The 24,997-nt window shown below is 34.6% G+C and overlaps 1 protein-coding gene across 1 annotated transcript in view; it reads right to left on the reverse strand.

The window, feature by feature from the left end:
* LOC131078352 (two pore calcium channel protein 1) overlaps nt 1-12,677 on the reverse strand; it is a 396,229-nt gene extending 383,552 nt beyond the window's left edge. The window contains exon 1 of the mRNA XM_058016023.2: nt 12,436-12,677. Coding sequence (XP_057872006.2) covers nt 12,436-12,573 — 138 coding nt within the window. The 5' untranslated portion in view covers nt 12,574-12,677. The remainder of the gene's footprint in view (nt 1-12,435) is intronic.
* Between the last annotated feature and the right edge of the window lie 12,320 nt (nt 12,678-24,997).

Below are 24,997 nucleotides of genomic sequence, written 5' to 3' on the forward strand. Positions count from 1 at the left end.
ATCCTACAGATACATCCAAGCCTTTGCCACCTACTTTTTATTCAATTTCCGTTTGCCAATACTTTTGTCAACCCAGGCATGATACCGAAAAATGTATCCATTTGAAGCATGAAATTCAAGATCTTATTGATTCTAATACTATAGTGGTGGATGGTGTGAATGATAAAGGAAATAAATTTGTGGCACATCCTAATCAAAATTTGCAAATCTTTACCAATCCTTTGCCTTCCCATTCTACCAATGTTGTCGAGCGTAATGATAGAGGCTTTATAGATATTGATGACACATCTAATGCAGTCAACAATGTTATGGACTTGATTGAGCAACTTGAACCTAAGTGTGAACCTTGCCTTACCTTTGACTCAAGAGATATCATAAAAGCACTCAATGGACCATTGTACATTGTTGCAAAGATTAAAGATAAGATTTCACGTGGAGTACCTATTAATCAAGTATGTATGGTGAATATTATCATGGAAGAACTTCTCTATACGCAACAATTTCATCAAGATACATATGACAAATTTAATGTTGTGATTGCATGATGGTCCACTTATCCCACTATAGGTTCTCTCACCCTTCCTGTCGAAGTTGGTACTAAGTGTTTAGATGTTACCTTTGCCATTATCCCTACCTCAAACTAGTTTTATGTGAAGTTGGGACATCATTGGCTCAATTCCATGAAAGCAATTCCTTCTACCATTCCTAAGTATTTGAAGTTCCCTCACAATGGGCAAGTTATAACAATCAATCATAGTCGTTATCAACCCTTAGCCAATCGTGGAAACTTCACCCTTGATTTCTTTTGGCCTTAAAATCCTCAACCTTTGAAACCTCATCAAGATGTCATGTTGCGATTCTATCAAAGTTCAAAGCCAATAGAATATCAACCTTAAGTAAAACTTTAGGTTTTGCTTTGACTGGTCTCCCTAATGATCCTTCATCTCCGGATATGAAAATAATTGTTCTAGCTCCACATCTTGGATAGGGACTTCTTCCTACTCCTTCTATTCCTCCTATATATCTTGTAGTTACACCCCCCAAATCTTATAAAGGACAAAGAGAGAAGCATCCATCATCTTTTATCTCTCAACCTAGTACGGTTTCTTTTGTCCTCCTTTCACTCCTAGAGAAAGGGAATAAAAAGAACCAATGTTGAGTGATCCACAACCTTCTTCTACACAACCTTCAAGTGGTAATAAACAAAATCGTAGTATGAGAGAATACCAAAAAAGATGTCATGCCAAGGCTCATGAGCTTTCTTTCCAAAATGATTCTTCTACCAAGCAGTTGAATTTTGATGTGATCCCCTTTCCTAACCTTTGGCTAATCCTAGAGAGGAACTTTATCTTGATCACCCTCAACAAAGGTTGAAGTTGTCAATGCAAAATAATTCTTCATCTCCTCCTCACATGAGATCTCCTATTGTGATTAATTTGGATTATGATGTTGATAATAATGTTGAGAGTACTAATGATTCTAATGATATGTATGAATTTGTTGAAACATAAAGTAACTAGTGCTCTTCTTGTCGATTTACTTGTTTTGAGGTGTTTTGCTAAAATTGAATGTTGAGCTTTATTCATTAGGAAAGTTACTTGTATTTTGACAAATTTAGATGTATCTTGGTAGTACTACTGAGGTCCGTGGGGACAAAAATGCATAATACTGGGGAGTCTAATCCTGTGTGACAACCTTACATAGGAAGATCATTTCATTTTTCCTTTTAAGTGCTAACACCTCTCTCTCTCTCTCTCTCTCCCCCTTCCTCAACAACCTCAAAAGGAGTTTTTGAAGTCGTTGAAGACCCCACTGTGACTGATATTGCGATTCTATGACACTTTTATATGTGAAAGTAAGTGAAAAAAATTTTTTGCATGATTTCAAATGATTGAATTGTTCTAATTAGTTTGGTCAATGTTATTGTGATTGTTTAATAGTTTTGATTATTAAAAATAATGATAATAATCATTTTTATGGTCATTTGATTATATAAGTTTTTTGTAACATATATGTGCAAAATGATTCTATTAGGAAAACCGTTATGAATGATGGGAAAGAACAAGTGAGGAACAATCGAATAACGAGAGGTTGAAAAGGAAAGACAACGACAACGTATGAAGAAATTACGTGAACTAAGAACAATGGGACAATAAGGTATGTCATCTACAACATCTCAATTAGATGTACCAAATGAACCTAATGCAATTGAAGAAGAAATCACAATCAATAATCAAACAAACAATGAAGATGCATCAACAACATTTGATTTACCAAATGAACCTAATGCAATTGAAGAAGAGACCACAATGAATAATCAAACAAATGATGAACTTACACCAACTCAATTTGATGTGATGAATGTACCTAATGCACCAATGTTAACACCTCCTAGAATTATTCGTAGGAAACCAAAGTATTTAATTGACATCAATGAGAATATTTTGAAACCAATGCCCAATAAAATAAATGAAAAAACTTGTAGAAGAATGGTTAAAAATATGGCAACACTATTTTGAAAACTTAAATCAAACTGCAAGATGTCAATTAATTGTTGAAATGATTAAAAATTTGAATTTTAGAGAGAATGAAAATTCTAGGCCTAAGATCATCTGAAAGTATTAGTGAAAGAACTATTGTGAGAAATCTATTTGATGCATATCAAGCTATTGGTTCAAAATCACATACTAAAGATTCTAATGTTACTCGACATGTTATTACATCAACCATAATAAGCAAGAAAATAAAAAAGATCGTTTGATAAGCATAACAAGTAAGTCATTAAACATAACTAGAACAACATTATGTAAAGCATTAGAGAGACGAGAGAAAATAGAGGATCCTACGAATAATTCTCTTTGGGCACTCTTGGGTAGACTACCACACAAAGACAAGGTTGTTGTTGATGCACTAGGAATATTAATTGAAAATTTTTGGTATGACAACACAAGGGTTTTGCCCAACCAAAAAGATGTTGTTAGAAGGCGAATCGGATCTAGAAATCATGAGCCACATGCCAAACACTATTTGGATATGACTCAAACAAAATTTTATGAAAGATTCCTACAAAAGTTTCCTCAAATAAGAATTATTCAAAGATTTTTTTAAATGAAAAAACCTTTTTATGTTAAGATTAATCATGTATGCACCACGTGTTGTTGTAGGATGCATATTGAATTTTCCATGCACTATGATATTTATCGTCATATATGTTGCGCTTTGCACGCATGCAGGAATGCAATATACAAGCACCTCCTAAGTCACCAAGAGAGTTTATTTCAAGTGTGCTATGTAAAAGATATGATGGTTGCATTTATTATAAGATGATGTGTTTGAAAGGATCTTGTGATACATGTGGTGGTTTGCAACATTTGCCAAGATGTTTACATTTGGAGAGCACACATGAAATTGGTAAAAAACTAGTTTCTTTTGGAAAATACAAGACAAACACATATGGGGTTAAATATGGAAAAGAATTGAAGAGATATGAGAGTGAAAAATGATATACGTGTAGCTGAATTTATGAAAATGTTTCAAGAGAAACTAGTTTATGAGTACACAATGCATACACATAGAGCTCGGTGGTTAGATGAGCAATACAAGTTATATAAGGACATATTTCCTCTTGATACTGTTATCTAAATTTTGAATCATCAAAATTTGATAGGCCTATGATCGGCCTTACACATCAAATGAAAGAAAGGTACACAAAAAAATTTCTTTATGCTTCATCATTTATGAAACTAAATATACAAATGAAGAATTCTTTTGTAATGCAATGTATTTCAATAATGTACTTTTAAAACTGCATATGAGAGAAGCTTTTTCATTTACATGAATGTGTAAGGACCCACACAAGCTATGGGTATGACTAAGAAATACATTAAGTAGAATGATAGGCATATGGGGTTCTTGCATTTTATCATTTTATTTTATCCAATCATATTAAAAGTCAAAAGAGAATAACCAATTCATAGTGCTCAACTCTCATAAGGGCTTGTAGTTGGGCTAATTGATTATTATTTAATGTAAAGTGATGTGACTAAGTTTGATTCCTAGTTTGCATGTTTAGACTAGTGAACCCCATTTTCACCACCCTACATTTTGGTGAACCGGATTTAGCTTGCATCATTTCTGACTTGGATGTTTAGATCTAAGTTTAATCACATATCGTTTTCAAATTTTGAGTCATTAATTGTTGAAATCTATCATTTTTATAGCTCATTTTGCTTAAATAAGTGGTTTTAATCATTTCATTGCTATTTTGCATTGTTTAATCACTTGTTTCATTGTTAGTACTTGTGCTTTATTTCACAAATGTACAAGACAAATTGAGAGCATAAACCAATTCCATTAGCCTTGCCTTCCTTCGTTGTGCTTGTGTATGAGTTTCATTGCCCATTGTCCTGAATCTAATATCCTAGTAAGAAGAAGTTATAGACTTGTGGCTTCCCATGGTTTAAACACTAAGGGTGTTAAGCTTGAGTTGGTTAACGTTCCCTAGGAGCTTGGGTGAATGCTCTTCTTTTAATCCAACACCTTCTCATGCCTAACATTGTTGAGAATTCTACCCTCCATGCTCCTCATGATTAGGATGACTCTTCAACTCAAGTGTCAATTGAGAAATTGGAGAAGATTGACAAGCAATTGGAAGATCTTCAACAATTTGTGAGTTAAGAGCACTTAGGTGGAGAGGCAATTTCTTTGATTGAAGGTTTAAGGAGGTTGATTCAAAATGGTGAACATGGTGTGAATATTTTATGTGGTATAGCTCACATAGTGCATAAAACACTATGAATTTGGCTAATTGTGATGAGGTCCTTGGACATTCCACTCCTCCAAACCAAGTTGATATTTTCATGCATATTTCTTTATCTCTAACTAAACATCTTTCATCATGGCTAGTGCTACACAAAATATTAATGCCACGCATGTTAGTAGTGGGGGTAATCATATCAATCAATATGCTTACATTCCACCTTCAACCAATCTCCAATTTGTTTCTCAACAATCTCCTCCACCTACCTACCACAGTGTACATCCTATCATGCGACACCTTCAAATCCTCCAGCACAATCCAACCTTTCTCAATCCAATTCATTTATCAAAGCTACTATAAACCATTTATTGCAAAAAAAATCATCTTTACAAAAACAATTGGTTACCATAACCCAATCCAAATCCACCATTCCTACATATTATGCCACTAGCCCACTTTCCATTGACATCCTTCATACTCCTCTTCCACAACACATTGAGGTTCCTCATTTGGAGAAGTATAATGGACAAAGTGATCCCTATACTCATGTAGAAACCTTTTCCACTTTGTATAGCAGTTTTCATTATGACCAATGATTCTTTGCAAAACTATTCCCTGTCCTTAAAAGATAAATCTTTGAAATGATATTTCTCCTTCATTGGTTATTCAATTGATACTTTTCATAAATTGGTTGATGCATTCATTCAACATTTTCTAAATAATATTGCCCCACAAGTTACTTTGATTGATTTAGTGCATTGTAAACAAGGTGTTAAGGAAAAACTAACTGATTTCATTGGTAGATATAAACACTCATATGCACAATTGCATATCATGTGCCTCAATTGATAGTTAAAGGATTTACATTAATAATTTACAAAAAGGCATTAAAGATTAGCTTTTGTTTTCTAAATTCACATATTTCACACAATTATGTACAACATTAGCAGCTTCAAGCGAGTAAATATTAACCCTCTTCAACTTTGACTCCAATTGATAGGAATGAAGATGTTCATCAAACATTTCAAAACTTCAAAAAACAAAACAAGAAATTTATGATCATCAATGGCAACAATTCTTCTAATTATATTGATTCTCATGTGGCAATCACAACAACCCCTGTTGTAGCTCACTTTTCTTCAAAATTCAAGCACAACAACTTCACTCCTCTTTTTGAATCTTTGCATAGCATCATGCTTAAGTTGATTAATAAAAATGTGATGAAGCTTCCTCCTACCTATTCTATAGATACTTCCAAGCCTTTTCCACCTACTTTTGATTCAAAAGTCGTTTACCAATACCATTGTCAACCCAGGCATGATATGGAAAAATGTATCCATTTGAAGCATGAAATTCAAGATCTTATTGATTCTAATGCTATAGTGGTGGATGGTGTGAATGATAAAGGAAATAAATTTGTGGCACCTCCTAATAAAAATTTGCAAATCTTTACCAATCCTTTGCCTTCTCATTCTACCAATGTTGTTGAGCGTAATGATAGAGGCTTTATAGCTATTGATGGCATATCTAATGAAGCCAACAATCTTGTGAACTTGATTGAGCAACCTAAACCGAAGTGTGAACCTTGCATTACCTTTGACTCAACAGATATCATAAAAGCACCCAATGGACCATTGTACATTGCTGCAAAGATTAAAGACAAGCTTTCACGTGGAGTACCCATTAATCAAGTATGTATGGCGAATATTATTATGGAAAAAATTCTCTATACACAACAATTTCATCAAGATACATGTGACAAATTCAATATTACGATTTGCATGATGGTCCACTTATCCCACTATAGGTTCCCTCACCCTTCCCGTCAAAGTTGGTACTAAGTGTTTAGATGTTACCTTTGTCATTATCCCTACCTCAGACCGATTTCATGTGAAGTTGGGACATCATTGGATCAATTCCATGAAAGTTATTCCTTCTACCATTTATAAGTGTTTGTAGTTCCCTCACAATGGACAAGTTATAACAATCAATCATAGTTTGTATCAGTCCTTAGCCAATTAAAACTTCACCCTTGAATTCTTTTTGCCTCAAAAACCTCAACCTTTGAAACCTCGTCAAGATGTCATGTTCCTATTCTATCAAAGTTCAAAGCCAATAGAATATCAACTATAAGTAAAACTTCAAGTTTTGCTTCGACTGCTCTCCCTAATGATTCTTCATCTCTGAATATGGAAATAATTGTTCTTGCTCCACATCTGAGACTAGGACTTATTCCTACTCCTTTTATTCCTCCTATATATCTTGTATTTCCACCTCCCAAGCCTTATAAAGGACAAAGAGAGAAGTGCCCATCATCTTTTATCTCTGTGGTTTCTTTTGTTCCTCCTTCCACTCCTAGAGAAAAGGAATAAAAGGAACCAATGTTGAGTGATCCACAACCTTCTTCTACACAACCTTCGAGTGGTAACAACAAAAATCATAGTATGAGAGAATGTTGACAAAGATGTCATGCCAAAGCTCGTGAGCTTTCTTTCCAAAATGATCCTTCTACCGAGCAGTTGAATTTTGATATGATCCCCTTTCCTAACCTTTGGCTAATCCTAGAGAGGATTTTTATCTTGATCACCCTGACCAAAGGTTGAAGTTGTCAATGCAAAATAATTCTTCATCTCCTCCTCACATGAGATCTCCTATTGTGATTAATTTGGATTTTGATGTTGATAATAATGTTGAGAGTGCTAATGATTCTAATGATATGTATGAAGTTGAAATTAAGCATTAACTATCTTCAAGGTTTTCAAAAGATTTAACTCTAGCTCCTAGCGACACACATAGTGACTCAGCATTAGAGCATGGTCCTTACTTAGCACTAGCAATAGATCCATCTACTATACGAGTTGTGGCTCCTTTAGCATCTTGACCATCATATCTAATCATGTTGACCAATACTGGGAGGCAAATGATTTACTAGACTAGCTCACTCATGTAGTAGATTCTCTTGTGGGTTTTCTTGCATGTAATGTGATACCCAATTGTGATGCTTGGTATCTCTTTGTGTTATGTTAAGCTCTCTTTGAATGACCCTTGTTGCTATGTTGGCACAAGGCAACAAAGGGACTGACCCTATCGTAGCATTCCTCTAATTTTGTATCTCACTTCTTCTATATGTTGTATACATGTTATATCGTAAATGTGATCTTGTGTTGTCTACTTGGGGATGATGCAAAGCATTGAGATCTTTTTGGTCTCTTCCATGTTGACCTAAAAAGACTTATGTTGTTCATCTTATGTGATCTCTTCTTCCATTATTCTTGCAGTTCCACTACCTTTGGGGGATGAGGTCAATTCATAACAATCATACTTGATATACATAATTTATCAAATGCACATATTGACTCAAGATAATGGAACCCTTATGTCATGTCCCCTCTCTGATCATTATATATATAAAGCCTAATTGAAATAATTATTATAATAATTATTTGAAATTCATTAATTATTATTATTTAATTAATATTTATTATTAAATATGAATAGATGAGTTTTAATTTGAAGTTGAAACTTATAAGCATTTATTCACATAGTAATGGCTAACCTAAACTGACTTTCAAATTGTCAAGTGTAATATACATCGGGGACATTACAAAATCATCATCCATAGCTATGTTGCAGAGAATTATCGAACTCGGTATTGCTAAGGAATGTCACCCTTGACCAGCTATAATAATATTTTTAATATAGTTGATAGACAACAACCAATTCTCATGTGGCCAGCAAGTAAGGAATGATATTATTATCATGAACAACAATATTGATATGAAAGACATTAATAGTGATTCGAAAATTACTATGAGTGATTAAGATTAGCGTTGAATATTGTTAATTAGTCATAAAGACTATCGATTTAAGGAAAGAGTTATTGTTTATGCAAAATTAAGGGAATATTGATAAGATCAACATCGACAATCTCTTCCAATGGCCGCCACGCACTTACAATGTCGATTACCCTCAGATGTTTACAACTCCATATCCTTTAACTATATTATCTAATCGATAATTAGGAAGGACATAATAATATCGATCTGTTTAAGAAGACAACGCTTAGTAAGAAGGATAATCGATAACATAATGAAAGGATATGACTGTTCCAAATTAAGAGATGCACCCGATCAACATTACACGATATTTGATGGAGGTTTCAAACTCATTTGTTGGGGGGGAAGATTTATCGGAGTTCTAATATATGTATTCATAGTGGGATCCGCTCGATGGAGTGATTGCCTTTGGCATCAATCAAGTTGTACAGTTCGTAGGATGTGAATAGAAGTAGGAAACAATTTCAAAAGCATCGCTCCATCTCATCAACAAGGCCCATCGAATCGGCCTTTACCAACCATCCATTGGACAAGTCTTGTGAATATTAAATAAGGAACCAATATCATAGCACCCTAGAGATAATATCTACCTCACCGTACTAACTTCATAATAATATAATCTCTAATTTGACATGGTCATTCTGTTGGTAACTCCCACGAATTAGAACAGGTCATAACTGATATTAAGTTACAAGTGGTAACACCCTTGCTCTTGGTGGTATGCATAGGAGTGTACTTAGTATGAATGCTTAATATAAGAGGCATGATAATGTTCTTATGTAGAACTTAGTAATATATATATATATATATATATAGTCATGATAATGTTCTTATGTAGAACTTAGTAATATATATAGGCATGATATATATATATAAAGGATAATATAATCATTATAATTACTATAATATATAATATAATACCATATGAGTATAAATTAATTATATATATATATAGAAGTAAAATTGAGATTATCAATAAGATTAAATTATCAATTCGATATAAGGGAAATATCATGTTCGGGTTCATGTTAGGAAGCTTTGTCTCCTAATCAAGGTAGTTTAAGAGTGTTGTGAAGGATTAATTATGGTTAAAACAATCCTAAACTAGTAGGGGACATTACACCTTATGTGCTCTTTCATCTATTGTGTCTCTCACCTTTGATTTGACTATGTTTGGGGGCATTTGATTGTTGCAATTTGTTTTTCTTTTGCAACGGTTCTATGATATGAAAACTAAGCACTTGATATAATTACAACTAAGCATACGGAGGCCACCATATCACGTGATGGGGTTGACAACAAGCTATATCACAGTTTCGCAAGAATGAATTGCTTTAAGATTGGACTTGTGAAATCATCAATGCAATAAAATTATTCCATATGGACAAAGGTGGGGACCATCTACGAGGACTCGACAAGGGCAACTTAAGTCATTTAAAATGTACATATTGAAACCGGAGTTGTAAGGAAACTCTGGGACAAAGGGGCCAGTCAACACACAGTTAAAAGGGCTTTGTTAAACAATGTAAGTGGGGGAGTAACTGGCCTAGCAAGTCTACATGAAAATAGAAGATAAAGCGGAGAACTACACAAAGGATTTAGGGTTTTAGGTCAAATAGGCAAAACAAGCCCTAAGAGACTGAGAAAAGTCCTAAAATTTATAGAAGCACTACTACACCCACTTGAGGTGGTGATAGAATACAAATATCTAGTGCTTGATTTCACTAACAAGCTTAGTTAGGAAAAACGCATAGCAAAGAGATTTCAAAGCTGTGAAGAGTGAAATGTTTTTTATGAAATAGGTAGAAAGATGTTGAATTGTGAGCTTGGAAAACCACCAAGGTATTGTTTGGTTTCCTAGTAATGCTAGTGATGCTCTACATATGTAAAGTTTGGTCTAGGAAAATGTCAAGTCTAAAGTGAAGGTGAATTGAAGGAATACAAAAACACTTAATTACAAGCAACTTCAAGATTAAAGCATTGGTCCCATACAAAATAATTCTAACAAAAATAGTTAACTTTTGAAACAAATAACAAGTATGATATGTCTTCTAGGTTATATAAAGAAAATAGAGAACATGAAAGAGGATAAGTGATGAAAGATAGTAATGAGAAAAGATTTGAATAAAAGAAAGAGGACATAGATGAAACAAAACAAATTATAGATAACTAAGTGGGTTATCAACCTACAAAAGCTATCAAGAAATTTTTAAAAATATGAGTGAAAAATTAGAACATGTGGACAAAGCAATATTAGGAAGAAAAAATAAGACTCTATGACCAAGTTTAATCCCACATCTAAAGGAGATAAAAAAAACATATATAGATCCAAAAATCAAATTGAAGATATAGACGTTCATAGCCCAACTAAAAATTCGTTCAAACAAATTCAAATATGCGATGAATAGGTGAAAAGCTTTAAAAAAAGTTGAGAAGAGAGAACATGTATGTATGCATATATAATATAATATAATATAAATAAAATGACACAATATCATAAAATGCTCTACTTATAAAAAAATTGAATAAGACAAAGTTTATAAAAGAAATCCATGCCTATCATATATAAAGAAAAAATATAAATTAGTTAGTCAAAATTAAAACACACAATCTAAACCAAAAGCAACAACAAGAACTATGATGGATTGTGGAAAACTAATATCTTCAAATAAATTAATCAATCAAAATTAACAATTAAAAATAAATAATAAATAAACCAAAATTGAAACTAATACCTCATTCTTATTTAGAAACATCTCACTTTTTAAGTCACATTGGGGAGGCATACTTGTAGGCATTAAAGCTAACTTTGCACACCCACGTATCTTAAACGGTACATCAAATTTCAAAGATTTTTTTTTTGTTGTCTTTGTATGCGACTTAACTACTTATAGCTATTGTTTTGGCTTTTTGGTAGTAATGACACACGTTGAGGGATCCATTATGAGTGCAAGGGTTAAAAAGAGGTTATTTCAAAGTGTCGCCCGATACCTACTTAAAGATGGTCCAATAATCGTGCACTACAACCACCTCAAAAATGGTTAATACTTATACACAAATGTCAAGTAGTTGTGCATTATGGCTACCAATAAAGTTGCACAACTCCTCCAATTAAATTCGAAAAATTCTAACTACCAAAAATAAAGTTGAGCTTTTAATTATAATTTTTTTTGTTTCTTTACACTTAATAATTGAAAAATTAGGTGAGCAAGGAATGAATGGTGGTTGAAACATAAAGTAACTAGTGCTCTTCTCCTAATCTCAATGAGATTTTTCTCTCCTAATCTATTAATATTGTTATTGTTGTTATTATGTACATTGCACCCGTCACAAAAGATTGCAAATTGTATTTTACTCGTCAATACTTATAAAGAACATTTATTTTATTGTTTAACATTTATGATATATAAGATGTCTTACCGTTCACACAACTATTAACACTCTTTAATTGCAATTATTATTACATTATTTTAATTTTAATATTTATAATTTCATGACAACATAATATGTAAATTTTAAAATGATTGTTTGAATCTCTAAACAGTTGCTGTCATTTTTACCCGATGTAGGACAAACATACCGCAGAAATCCATACATTAACCGATACAACATAACAAACAGGGGGAAAAAATGCCAGGAAAAAGACTCGATGAAATAAAGCAAATATACGAATGTAGCTGCAGAATTTAACGGGAAGATGCTAAACAGCAAGAAAGCCCCGGATCACAGAAAATAGTTCAAATTTCAGCCTCGTTTCATCTTGCCTTTCCCTCTTATGTTGATAAATTATGTAAGCTATAGACTATACAAAAATAAAAAAGCGCAAAAATGAATACTAACCAAATCAACAAGCGCTGCGGCCCTCTGATAGCAATTTCCACGGGCAATAGCATCTGCTCTTCCATTAATCACATTGGGCCCCTTGTTTGTGCCCTTACTGCTACTAGCCCCGTTAGGCACGATCAGACTCTCCTCCATTTTCCCCACTCTCCGACTTTGACAGTATAAACTAACCGTGGTTTGTTAACTCTGCACTTTGCTGTGAATCTTGATCCATAAACTGTTTGTTCTCATGGGCGTAATTATTATTATTTATTCACACTTTGAACCGGGATCGATGGTCGGGTCCACAGGCTCTCGTAGCTGTAGGTGTACTCCGTACGCTTTTTGCGTGGTCTACGTAAGTCCACTGTGACTGCGGTTGACACCTGTCTTTCAGGAACCTTCGACTTTATATTCAGTGACCTTGACGTGATGTCGATCTAGTAATGCCAAATATCTAAAGAGCAGGTCGGTAGAAAGTTAGATGTAGGTGGATAGGAAGGATAGAAAATGACAATGATATTAATAAGGAGGAAAGGTCAAAATTGGCTTCGTACTATATGTTTGAAGGTCAGTTTATTTTGTTTATAGTGAGGATTGGTGGTTGATCCTAAGACTTTTCAGATATTTTAAGTTTTTTTTTAATATTTGAAGGGATATTTATCTTTGGTTTAGTGGATATTATTATAATATTATGTTAATCAGATATTTTAAATTAATGGATAAGTTTTTATTTGTGAATTTTTAAGTTTGAAAATCTAATTTTGTTGAAATATGGAATGTTGTAGAGATATCACAAATTACCTAATTTCTATTAAAAGATGGTGGTGATCTTTATCTTAGAAATAAGATAGAAAGGGACTGATAAATTATATATTTTTGGTTAGTATTTTTTAATTAATATTTTTAGATTGTAGATATTTATATAACTGTTAAGTTGTATAATAAGGCATGTCAATGAGGGTGTGTTCTATTGTGGTATGTGTATTCTAGATTATTATTGATTTGATATTAATATATATCTTAATTAATAATTTTGACTAATTAAAAATATGTGTTGACTTATTTCAAAATTTTGCAAGAAACACATGTTATGGATATTGACCACCCAAATCTTATATAAACACGCGTCAAACAAAGTCATTTTAAAGTAGAATTTGTATTACTTTTGTTGCGAAGTTTTTTATTGAAATATTTCCTAGATTTGTAGTAGAAAGACTATAGTGTATCTTATTTGCACACTCATTTTTGTTAATTACACATAAAGTGTATTTTTTTTTGGTATTTATCAAAGCAAATACATAAAATGAGAAGTAGTCATGAAGTCTAAAAATAATAGACCCAAGCATTATATAACAATAAAGAACATAAAGTTGCACATTATTGAAAAACACTACAATTTTGATTTCTTTTAATTTTAAAAGTGCTACCAACTATGCACAAGATGCATATAGCAGCCTACCTGTAATGTCCCCATTTCTTAGGTCAGTATCTTTCGCAAAGGTCAACCTATTAGTGGTGTTTCTGTAGGCTAATATAGTGGACAGGGAACCCATCCGGGACCTTGTAGCATTTATTGGAGATCTTTGTGGCAATTCTAGAACTCAAAGTGAGACTCCTTTTTTTAAGGAGGTCTCCTATTTTTTAGGAAGTCTCCTATTTTTTAAGGAGGAACCATCTAGGGTTTGTGGAGCCTTGCAGGGGGGCTTTATGATCCATTTCAAGTGTTCAAAGATAATCTCCTATTTTTTTAGAGGGGTTGTTATTTTTTAGGAGAGGACTGACAGTCGACATATTGACCACTTGGAGGGTAGTGGAGTGTTTCAAAAGAACTTACAAGCATTCCCAAATGATTTGAGTAGTTTCATATTTTTTAGGAGGATGAAATAAAGGGAGGCATAAGGAAGTTTGACCAACTTAGGAGAAAAATTAAAAAGTAAAAAAAAATCCAATTGAAAGCTTCATGAAATGGGTACAAGCGGCTTGGGAGGCAATTAAGTTTAAAAAATAAAAATAAAGTTTAACAAGTGAAACCCTAAAAAGCTATGGTCAAGTTGGAGGGAGATAAAAATAAGTTTGGAGGCTTCATTTTCATTATTCACAGATTATTTCCATCTTTGGATTTCATTGGTTTGGAGCTCTGGAGTAGAGGTTTTAGCAAATCGATTATGGAGATGAAAACCTTCACATTTTTTTAGGCCTACAAGAGTGCAATACCTCCCAAGGGTCTAATTTATTGTTTAATTTTAGTGGGGTCAGCAAGAGGACATCGATAATCAATTTTTAGCAATGCAATCACAATAGAATATTGCATATCTGGACTTTCGAGACTTCATTATGAACATCTATCAACAATTCACAACTAGTCGTACCCTCACCTAAGCCATTACAACCTAACCCTAGCTGGACGTGGGGTTTCAGGCCATCAAATCAACATATCAGACCCTAGGATCATATTGAAAACACATATTAGACTTTTGGAAGCATTCTTGGGTTGAAAATTCATGCTCAGTGTGACCAATTTATTGTCTTAGACTAAAGATCAAACCTGTACCTAAATTTTGGGTTATGTAATTGTCTCATCTGATGCAAATAAATATCAAGAAAGTTGTCTTTTGTTGTACTTAATTATGTACTTTAATTTCTAGCATATTGCCTTTATTTGCATTATTTTAAATTATTAAAAAACTCAAGCAAAACTCTCAAAATAAAAAATAAAAATAAAAAAAGAAATTAAAAAGCCATAAAAAAGAAAAAAAATCAGCAAAACATTTAAACACAAAACAAAAACAAAAACAGATTAGCAAAAAGGAATCAAATCTGCAGGCTAGGCTAGATCTTTTCAGTGCTATTAGAGCAAAGTTTTCCTACCATCCTATTGGAAGATTAAATAAAATTTAGAAGTACAACAATGGGCTCTAGCAAGGTTGAATACCATGTCAAGAGGAGCTATGAACATGAAGCTATGAAACTCGTTGAAGAGTACCAATGCAAGTCTAAGGGGTTTGAAAAAACTGTTTCCTTTGATGATTTTTTAAGTTTAGTCATAACCATGAGACCTAGTAAAATGGGTACGGTGAAGTACATCAAAAGAATAATGAAAGAAAAATCAGAAGTCACCCTTGAAGAAGGGTTAGTAAGGGAAGAAGAAGCACACGTTTGTAACTTTCAACTTACAAGTAATCTTGAAGAAGATAAAAATCAATCAAGACATGGTATATGCATACAGGTTAGCACTGGTGAAGTGGATTTTATTTCAGAGAGGAAATCTGATTCATCTCCATTTGTAGCTGACTCAAAGCATGAGGTTAGAAATCTTGATGTTTTGGATCCATAGTACACTATTGGAAGTGACAAGGAGGATGCACAAGAGAGTCAAGACAACTATTGGATAGGAGTTGAAAAGTATTATAATCCTAAATTAGGTCTTGTCCATAGTAGCGATGCACTTCCTTCATAAATTAGAGTTGGGTGTCCTTCAATAACCCATTGTTTGAGATGGGAGTTGAGGAGACTTATAAGAATCCATTGTATGAATTTAAAAATAGATCAACACTTGGCTTTGACAATACATTTGGTGAACATAGCACAGTGTTGGATCCAAAAGAAGATGCATGCTATGAGTTGGAACATAATCTCCAACTTGAGGGTGATCTCATCCCACATTATGAGATGATTGGTTACTCTCCTAGTAAATCGTCGGATATGAGATATGCAAGTGAGGAGATAGATAAAGAGTGCATATGGCATGTTATGGCCTTGGGAATGTGGTCTCTTCATGTGATGTATTGGTCCTTGGGAATTAATCTCAGTTGGGTATTCATGCTTGGGACTCTCAACTAGAATTAATGGAGGTTTTTGGGAGTCATAAGAGTGACCCTTGGAGGTATAAGGATGAAAGTTCCAAACCTAAAGGTGCTTCTCTTCTTCCTATTAGCTACTATGTGACCCCATTGTCTCATCTATAGGTGGATTGGGGCGAGATCCTAAATAGAGATTGGAGCATTGATCAGATTGGTACACCTGAGATTATTCCTTAGCGAAGAAAGGCCCATATTTTCAATTGTGAGTTTTTTGATCGATTGCGGGCCAGTCACATCACTTTGTGGTTTTCCCTTATTCCGGAGAGTTGGCATGTTCTTCTTGGTCAAGGCAGTGAGAGTTCATAGTTTCAGATTTGATGGAGGTTTTTTCCAACTAGTTTTGAGGCATGTTTGGGCACTGCAATGCTCAACATTCATGCTAAGACTTGGAAACTCCATTAGAGAAGCTATTACACTTGTACTACACCTTGGAGTTGGATGGGAGTGAAAAACACATTAGCGTTTGAGGTCTACTAAGGTAACAAAAGAAAGGGTACAATTAGTCCTTTTGTTAAGAGCAATAGTATCACATATTTCCATTTACATGAAATTGTAGTACCTATGCTACCCTTTGGAGCTACACTTGCAAGAGCACATGGCATTATGAAAGAGGGTGCTTTTGAGGTCTTTGAGGATGGAATGATGAGACATAACAACAAGTTTATTATTCTGACTTATGATAGCAGTCGTATTCCTTCATTCATAGTAGTCATTGTACATGAGGAGAAGGAGGTAGGGAAATCCTACAAGTTTAGCACTTGGGGTTTGGAGTCATCATGTCACAAGGGAATTTTTTTAGTTATTAATTTCCCTTGGAAAGTTAAGAATGAGACCTTAATTGTGTATCCGAAGAATGGAAGGATTAAGTTAGTGTAGTATGTGGCCACACCTATGACAAGCCAATAGATGCAGTCCATCTAGAAAATGAATATAGCAGGCTGGAAGAGGTGTATAAAAGATGGAGGTTGCAAGTTCACAGACCTAGAAAAGAAGATAGTTTACAAATATTTAAAGATGATGACAAACCCCCATTTGGTGTGGACCAATTTGAAGAATACTTTAGAAATACCTATTATGCAATTTGCCAAGTTTTGGGTATGGAAGCCAAGCCTTTTATGGATATCGCACCAATGGTGCTAGCCGCATATATTCAAACACTCGATGCTAGACCTTTTGACTATGTTTCCTATATTGTGGACAAAATTAATCACATTTTAGGGGTTGTTAAGAATAACCCGAATGAAATTTACTTCAAATACTATTCTCTGCTCATGCATATGTTGTTACATGTCGGTCGAATAATAGGCCTTTGGACTAATGATTTAAGAGTTAAAGAGTACTATAGGAATAGAATGAGGAATCCCATACAAATGTGGACACCAATATGGGACTATAGGTATCCTTGGGCTCAGTATGCATACTTTGAATAATACTTTGTTCAACCACTTCTTAGGCTTCTAAGATATCCTCGTTACCAAAATTTCTCTATGGAAATCAAGAAATTTATTTTCCCAAAAGAGTATGATGAAAGACAAATTATAAATCATAATTGGGGTGACTGGTATGCTTGCAAATATTATACCAATATTAGGGTTTATGGTTTTGAGGGTGTTCCTTTTCTGCTCCCTAGGACAATGCCCAATAGGATTGCTTATCTTGAAATTGTGAGGCAGTTGGCCGCATCAAGCTCTTCACATTTAGGATCACATGGAAAATAATCCCTCATATTGGGGACATTGTGTTTTGGATAATTTACAATACATTCAACCAAAGGATATAGTCTAATTGAATCAAAACTCACCCATTATGGATTGTCACATGGAGAGCCTAGGGAAAACTTTGATCCTGAAAAATTTATTAGTCAAGCTAGACAGTCATAGAAGTTGTGAGCCTATGGACATGTGTCATTAGAGAATGATGACTTGATCGGGAATATGGAAGAATCAATAGCTCTGGAGAAATTGGATGCATATGACAAGATCATGAGGGCAGAAGAAAGGAGAAAGAATCGTAATGTTGTTAGCCCTGTTTCTTTTTTTGATATTCAGGATCCCATTGAAAGAATACAAAATATGGTTGTTCATATTGATCAATTGGTTGAAGGATTTCCATCCCATGTATTCAACAAGAGATTTCAAGGACCCAGAGGACATAGTATCATAATTGTGACACCCCTTATGCAGTTGTCATCACAATCAACAACAAATTTGCACACTAGAGGAAAAGAACTATCAAAAGAGGACACTAACCATACCCTCCAAAATAAGATGATCATAGAGGAACAACCTCTTAGAGATGAGCATAATGACATGATAGAGATGGCAGGAAGGCAATTTGTTGCAGATAATGAATTTATTCATACCCCTGAGTTTAAAACTTTTGTGTATAATTATACGAGAAAATTGCTAAGGAAGAATGTGGATGAAGTTACTAGAGATAATGAAGATAATTTATTTCAAAAAATCCAAGAGGATGTGGATAGAAAAATGAGTAACATGACCCCTATAAGAGGGAGACAACTTTTGTAGAAAGCAGGGATTGTGATTATCCTGGGATGGGATATGATTTCTTTAATTGTTTTTGATAGTTTTGCAAAGAATCAAAATGCAAAAAACAAATTGTTGCCTCAAGATGTGGATAGGATATATTCTAGCTCAGAATTTTATCTTGACCAAAAGGCCTTATTGTAGTGGGCCTTGTATCCAAGAAATAAAATGCCTAGCCTTATTGACACTAATAAATTTTTTGGTAACATCATGGTACAAAACGCTGGAGAGACCAATCCTATGGCCACTGCTGATTTGAATGCGAATGTAGCTTAGTTTCACAGGGCACAAACAAAACATTTGGTCCGAGAAAGGGATGCATATAAGGCCAAATATGAAAATTCAGAAGCGCTCAGATTGAAGAGTGAAGAAAAATTAAAGGTGATAGCTGATAAGGAAGAATTCTCATTTGAACATGAGCAACAAGTGACAAAAGATTTACAAGACCCAAACTACTTGAGGCACCAAGCAAAGTAACTTCAAAAAAAAATAAAGAAAAGGGATGAGAAAAGAAAAAGAACCATATATGATATGATGGCAAGACCAATTACTCACAGATTTAATGAAATGATAGTCCATGCTAGTGACTATAGGAGCACTTATGCAAGTACTTTTAGAGCCTTGCAAGAGCATACTAGACTCACAGAAAGAGTAAAGGAAATAGTTGAAAATTTGCAAGGTCTTGAATCTTTGAAGTTGCCTAAGGATATTAGAAGGTTGTGGTGTAAACATTGGGAGTACCATGAAGAACTTGAGGAAGATATGAACCGACTGGACATAGAGGATAGAGAAAGCCTCCTCACCATACTAAGTAGCAAAGATGGTTTATTTATACCTCGAGAAGAATGGAAGGAACTACTATTAAAGGAACTCCCACAAGCGTCGGATGAAATCAATGATGAAGACTGTGTCCTTGATAACATGAAGATCATCTTCAACCGGTTCTACAAAAAGGATTATGCCATGAGACATTTTGTCTCAAATATCTAGACATACAGAGAGAAAGATTATATAGATCATTTAGGGATTGTGAATCTATTTTTGTTAAGAGATTAAAAGACTTATTTAGTTAATTAAGTTATGTTCTCTTTCCAAAAGACATGATGTTTTGGGTTTATGTGATCTTTCCTTATAAAAGGAAGATCATTTGTTTCAAGAAGGATATAAAAAAAATTAAAAAATTATAATTGCATGCAATACAAGCAAGTATTGTTTCTTTTATATGGTGCGTGGGATATCATTAAATTCATTTATTGATTTCTACTTCAACCTATTATTTTGATCACATAAATCAAAGGTTGTTTGAAGATTTTCCTATACATTGTGGTTATGTTATTATTTCAGTTTACTATATCAAGGATTGTGTAAATTGATCAAGATAGAAGTTATCTAGCTCTTGAATAATCATCATGTCTGCTTCTTTCAAGGAAAAATTAAATTGCATGCATGGTAATTGTTGTAATAAGATCAAATCATCTAGTATAAGGAAAGAAAATAGTTGATACTTTCACATAAGGTGTACAAAAAAATAGTCTAATAGGAAGAATGTAAAAAGGAGGAATTCATATGACTTTGTACCCTATGGAGAACTAGGCACTGATCAATTAAACTTATTACATTCATACTTATTTTCAATTCCATTTTATGCAAGTAGGAGATAGGAGTAAGATTAGAAGTTAGATTGATTTGATCCAGAAGTTTATACCATTCTGAGATACAGATAGAAGATAGATTATAAGAAGACCAAATCTGCTAAGTAAGAAGGTACACTCGCCTAGGTGTTGCAGAGCCTAAAGTGTAGATAATAGTAACCATAATGGTTCATTATGTCAGTTAGCCATAATTGAGTGTTGAACCGGAGCATAAGTTTTGGTATACCTATAGGGTTTGGCAACTTGCAATTTTGAGCTCCAACACGCTCCACGAGTGTTGTCATCATAGATATGTGTGTCTGGATCCTTAGCCACTCATGAAACCAACGCAACCTAACTTGTCATAGAACCATCCTCTCTATGCTCATTATCTAACTCTAGTACCATATCATCAATGACCAAAACTCCCACGACTGTAGTGGACCAGGTGCCTCTTACACCCATGAATCAACCCATGTTATCCTTTTCCTAGCCAAATCCCCCCTCTTTTCCCCCTTCCTATGCATCAAGGTATCCCCTGGATTCCCCTTTCCTCTTTTCATTTATCCATTTTTCTCCCTTTTCCCTTTGGGGCGAATACGACGTTTCTCCTTGCAAAGATGCCAAAATCACTCCCTGTGTACCGTTCTGTAGGGTGCAGATGGTGGCCCTCAGTCTGCCCATTTCCCTGTACTCCCTCCCATCGCAGATGTCGATCCCTCAATCGACACTTGTGCAGGCAACGTTCCTCTTGCGCAGATAGGGATCCGTTGTATAGGCATTGATCCTTGGGCACAAACTTCCATCAGGCAATCGACATCTAGGCCTCGACAACCCTTGACCCTCATTTATGACCCCTATGTGAATCTACTCAAATGACAAAGTTAGGTTAGAGGTAATTCGGTGGCCACCGAAAGAGTCTGACCCTCTTGCCACGTTGCTTGTGTCAAGGAATCCTCACCATCTTTGTCCTTCTGCTCTAGGCTCTCTATTGCTCGTGGACTTGTGAGTGTGAAAATGACCCTTCCATGGGCCCCGTGTGGCCTGTATAAGCCCTTTTTCACTCTTCTATCACCTTTTCTCCACTTTTTTCCCTTTCCTCTTCCTTGTTCCTTCTTCTTCTCATCTTCTTCATTTTTTTCAGCTATTTTCTTTTTTTTTTATGACAATTTTCTCGTAAAAATTCTAATTTTTTCTTGTTAAATTCTTGAGGGGGCATCCCTTATCCATGTTTCCACGATGGGGCATGTTTCTTTATCTTTTACTCGTCACCAACCTTTGCTGCCATGTAAAAGAGGGGCAAAATGTAGATGCCTAAAATTAATTAAATTAATATTTAATTTAGTTTATCCTTTCCGCATAGTTAATTGTTTTAATTATGTCAGTCCTCTTTCTTCTCAAAATTAATTAAATTATATCTTAATTAATTTTGTCACCTTGACCTTATAATTAATTTATCAAAATTCATTATATCCAATTCTTCTAAAAATTATTTCAATTCCTCAACCTTAGCCAATATTCCCTTATAATCCTAATTAGTTAATTAATTTTAATTAATTAACTAATGCCTTTGATTCATACAAATATCCTTCTTAATCACCATCATTTGGCCTAATTAATTCTAGCCTAATCACGATCACCATTTTCTTCAATTTTATATTCCTCCACTCATTCTCTCTCCTCATGTCCCATCCTCCTAACTTGCCCACTTACACTCTAATCCTCTATTATCTCACCTAAACACTCCCCTTAATCATTTTTGCATCCCTAATTACAACTCTTTACTATAAATGGCTTTCCTATCTCACTCTCCATCCTTAAATGCCACCCAATTTTATCTATCCAAGGAATTTTAAATTCCTTGAATCTTCCTATGCCCTCTCTTCCCAAGAAATGTTTAATTCCTTTATCCTTTATTCTCCACATGCCTCCTCTTTCTTGGGAATTTTTAATTCCCTTTGTCCTCTCCCAAGGAATTTTAATTCCTTTATTCTCTTCCCAAGGTACTTAGGGAACTCTTCCTCATGTACTTGAGAAGTCTGGAGACAAGAAATGCCTTCATGGAAAATATCTTGGATCTACCACTTGTCCTCTCAAATATTCTCCCACTTACATTCAATTCTAGCCCTCCATTCCTCTTCAATCTCAGGCATCTATTTTGGGCCCCTCCAATCTATAAATTGGAGTCTCCTCCCTTCACAAATCATCTATCATTTTTCTACATTGTCATGTTGTCCATTTGAATCAAGAAATCATCCATTACACCGACATTATGCCCAAATCTTGTCATAGCTAAACTTGTTGGATATTGTTGCTAGGATATGTTGTTTCCATTGATGTCAACATATTCCTGTGTTTTGGTATTGCAAAGAAATATTTTGGTGATCTGGTGATTGCAGTGAGTTGATCTGGTTGGTTTATCTATTTCCTATGCTGAATCAACTAGAGATACTTCATTATTTATTGATTCCATGATGCTATGTGATGATTTGATCGAGTTGTGGATTTTGGTATGGATATTGGTTTTCAATGTTTAGTATTGCAGTGTTATTGTGTTTGATTTGTTGTGCTCCAGTATGATCATATCTTGTGTTGTAGATTTGGGAGAGTGTTTGGGATGTTCGTGTGTATCTTCATTTCCGATGGTTCATGATTTGATGCTCTGCAAGCTATCTTTCTTGTCCGAGTTTTTGTTATTAAGTTTTCTTGAGTGTTAGTCTGTTGATCGAAGAATATTTGATTAAGTGGTGTTGGTGTAGCTATTGTGGATGGTTCTAACATGCTTGTCGGTGTTTCCTAATCATGTCCTATTTGTTTTGATGGTCCCCATTGATCATTGTGTGTGTTCTTGATGATCTTATGGGTCGAATGATATTCTTCATGTTATGCAGTATTCTTGGTGGTGTAATGTATTGTGGTTGAGATTGGCGAGGTTTTTGGTGGTGGTGCACATTTGAGGAGTTGGTTTAGGTGCATGCTATTTTGTCTATGATATTGTATTGGTTCGGTTGTTGATTTATGTATTGTGTGGTGTAATTTTGTAATCAGTAGTTAAGGGTTTGGCCGACCTTGTAGTCAAGGTTGATGATTTGTATAAATGGGTGTAATATATATGTAATTGGTGGTTCAATGAGGTGTTGTTGAGTGCATTATCAGAGAGTGGTGTATGTGAAAACAAGTGAATTCATCTTTCAGTGTGGTGTATTGAGCAGTGTGTGGTGCAAGGCAGACATTTGAGCTTAACTGAAAAATTTCATCAGGCATTAGCAAATGCTATTCTTGCAATTCATCTTTGTTGGATTGTAGTCCAAACATTTGTGTAAGGTAGTGAACCTTCCCTGAGGGTTGTAGCTTTCTGGGTCATTGTAATTTGAGCAGTGAGCTCTCGGCAGTGTTTCTGAATGCATGTGCATTCCCCATTGTAATAATTGCACATACTACTGCAGAGTATCATCTCATTGTGGGTAGGTTCCCATCGTGGTTTTTCCCTTGACCGGGTTTTCCATGTCAAAATATTGGTGTTATGTGTGTTGTTGTTATTATTGTTATCTTTCTTTTTGTCGTAGTTGATCAAATCTGAGATAGTGCTCAATTTGTTTAATCTAGTGAAAACTGATTCACCACCCCCCAGTTTTCCTTCCTTGTTGTTGCCAACAAGTGGTATCAGAGATAGATCCTCCAGAAGAAGCTTAACTGCTTGAGGATATCCAAGATGGCAACCTATGTGTTCAAGAAGGAGATTCCTAAATTTGATGGAAATAATTACACTATATGGAAGGACCGGATGGAAGTTCACTTGAAGTGTCTTGGAGAAGATTATTGGAAGATTACAAAGAATGTCTACAATGTTCCCCTTAATGGACCGATTACTGTTGATGAAATTAAGGAAGTTGAACATAACATAAGGGCTAAGGAAGCATTGATGAGTGCCTTGACCGATTCAGAGATGACTAATGTGATGAGACTTCAAGCTGCACATGAGATATGGAAAAAGTTGGACATTTTGTATGAAGAAGATGCACAAGTTAAAGTTGCTAAGTTGCAGAGTTAGAAGGGAAGTATGAGACATTGAAGATGGTAGAATGTGAGAATACTACTTACTTTATGGCTAAAGTGAGTGAACTTGTTATGAACATCAAATGTGCCAGTGGAACTCTTGAGGAAGATGAGATTGTTGCTAAGGTGTTGAGATCCTTGCCTTTTGCTTACAAACCTAAAGTTGTTGCTATCAATGAGATCTGGAGTGTGACTACTATGACAAGAGATTCGTTGGTTGGTAAGATAGCTGCATTTAAGTTGAGCAAATTTGGAGAATCGCATGGTAAATCTGAGACTGCATTTAAAGCCTTTGTATCTGGGAAGTTGAAGTATGATCTGGGAGAGAGTTCATCTAGGGTCTCTAGATATGAGAGAGAAATGAGAGATATGGAATAGCAGGGGAAAGAATTGGGTGAGCCTGAAGCACTTATTGCTCAGAGATTTCCTAAGGGAGCCGGTAACTATGATGGAAAGTTACCTTTGAAAAGTTTCTCTTGTAATA

This window comes from Cryptomeria japonica, chromosome 3, assembly GCF_030272615.1.
Source record: "Cryptomeria japonica chromosome 3, Sugi_1.0, whole genome shotgun sequence".
NCBI lineage: Eukaryota > Viridiplantae > Streptophyta > Pinopsida > Cupressales > Cupressaceae > Cryptomeria > Cryptomeria japonica.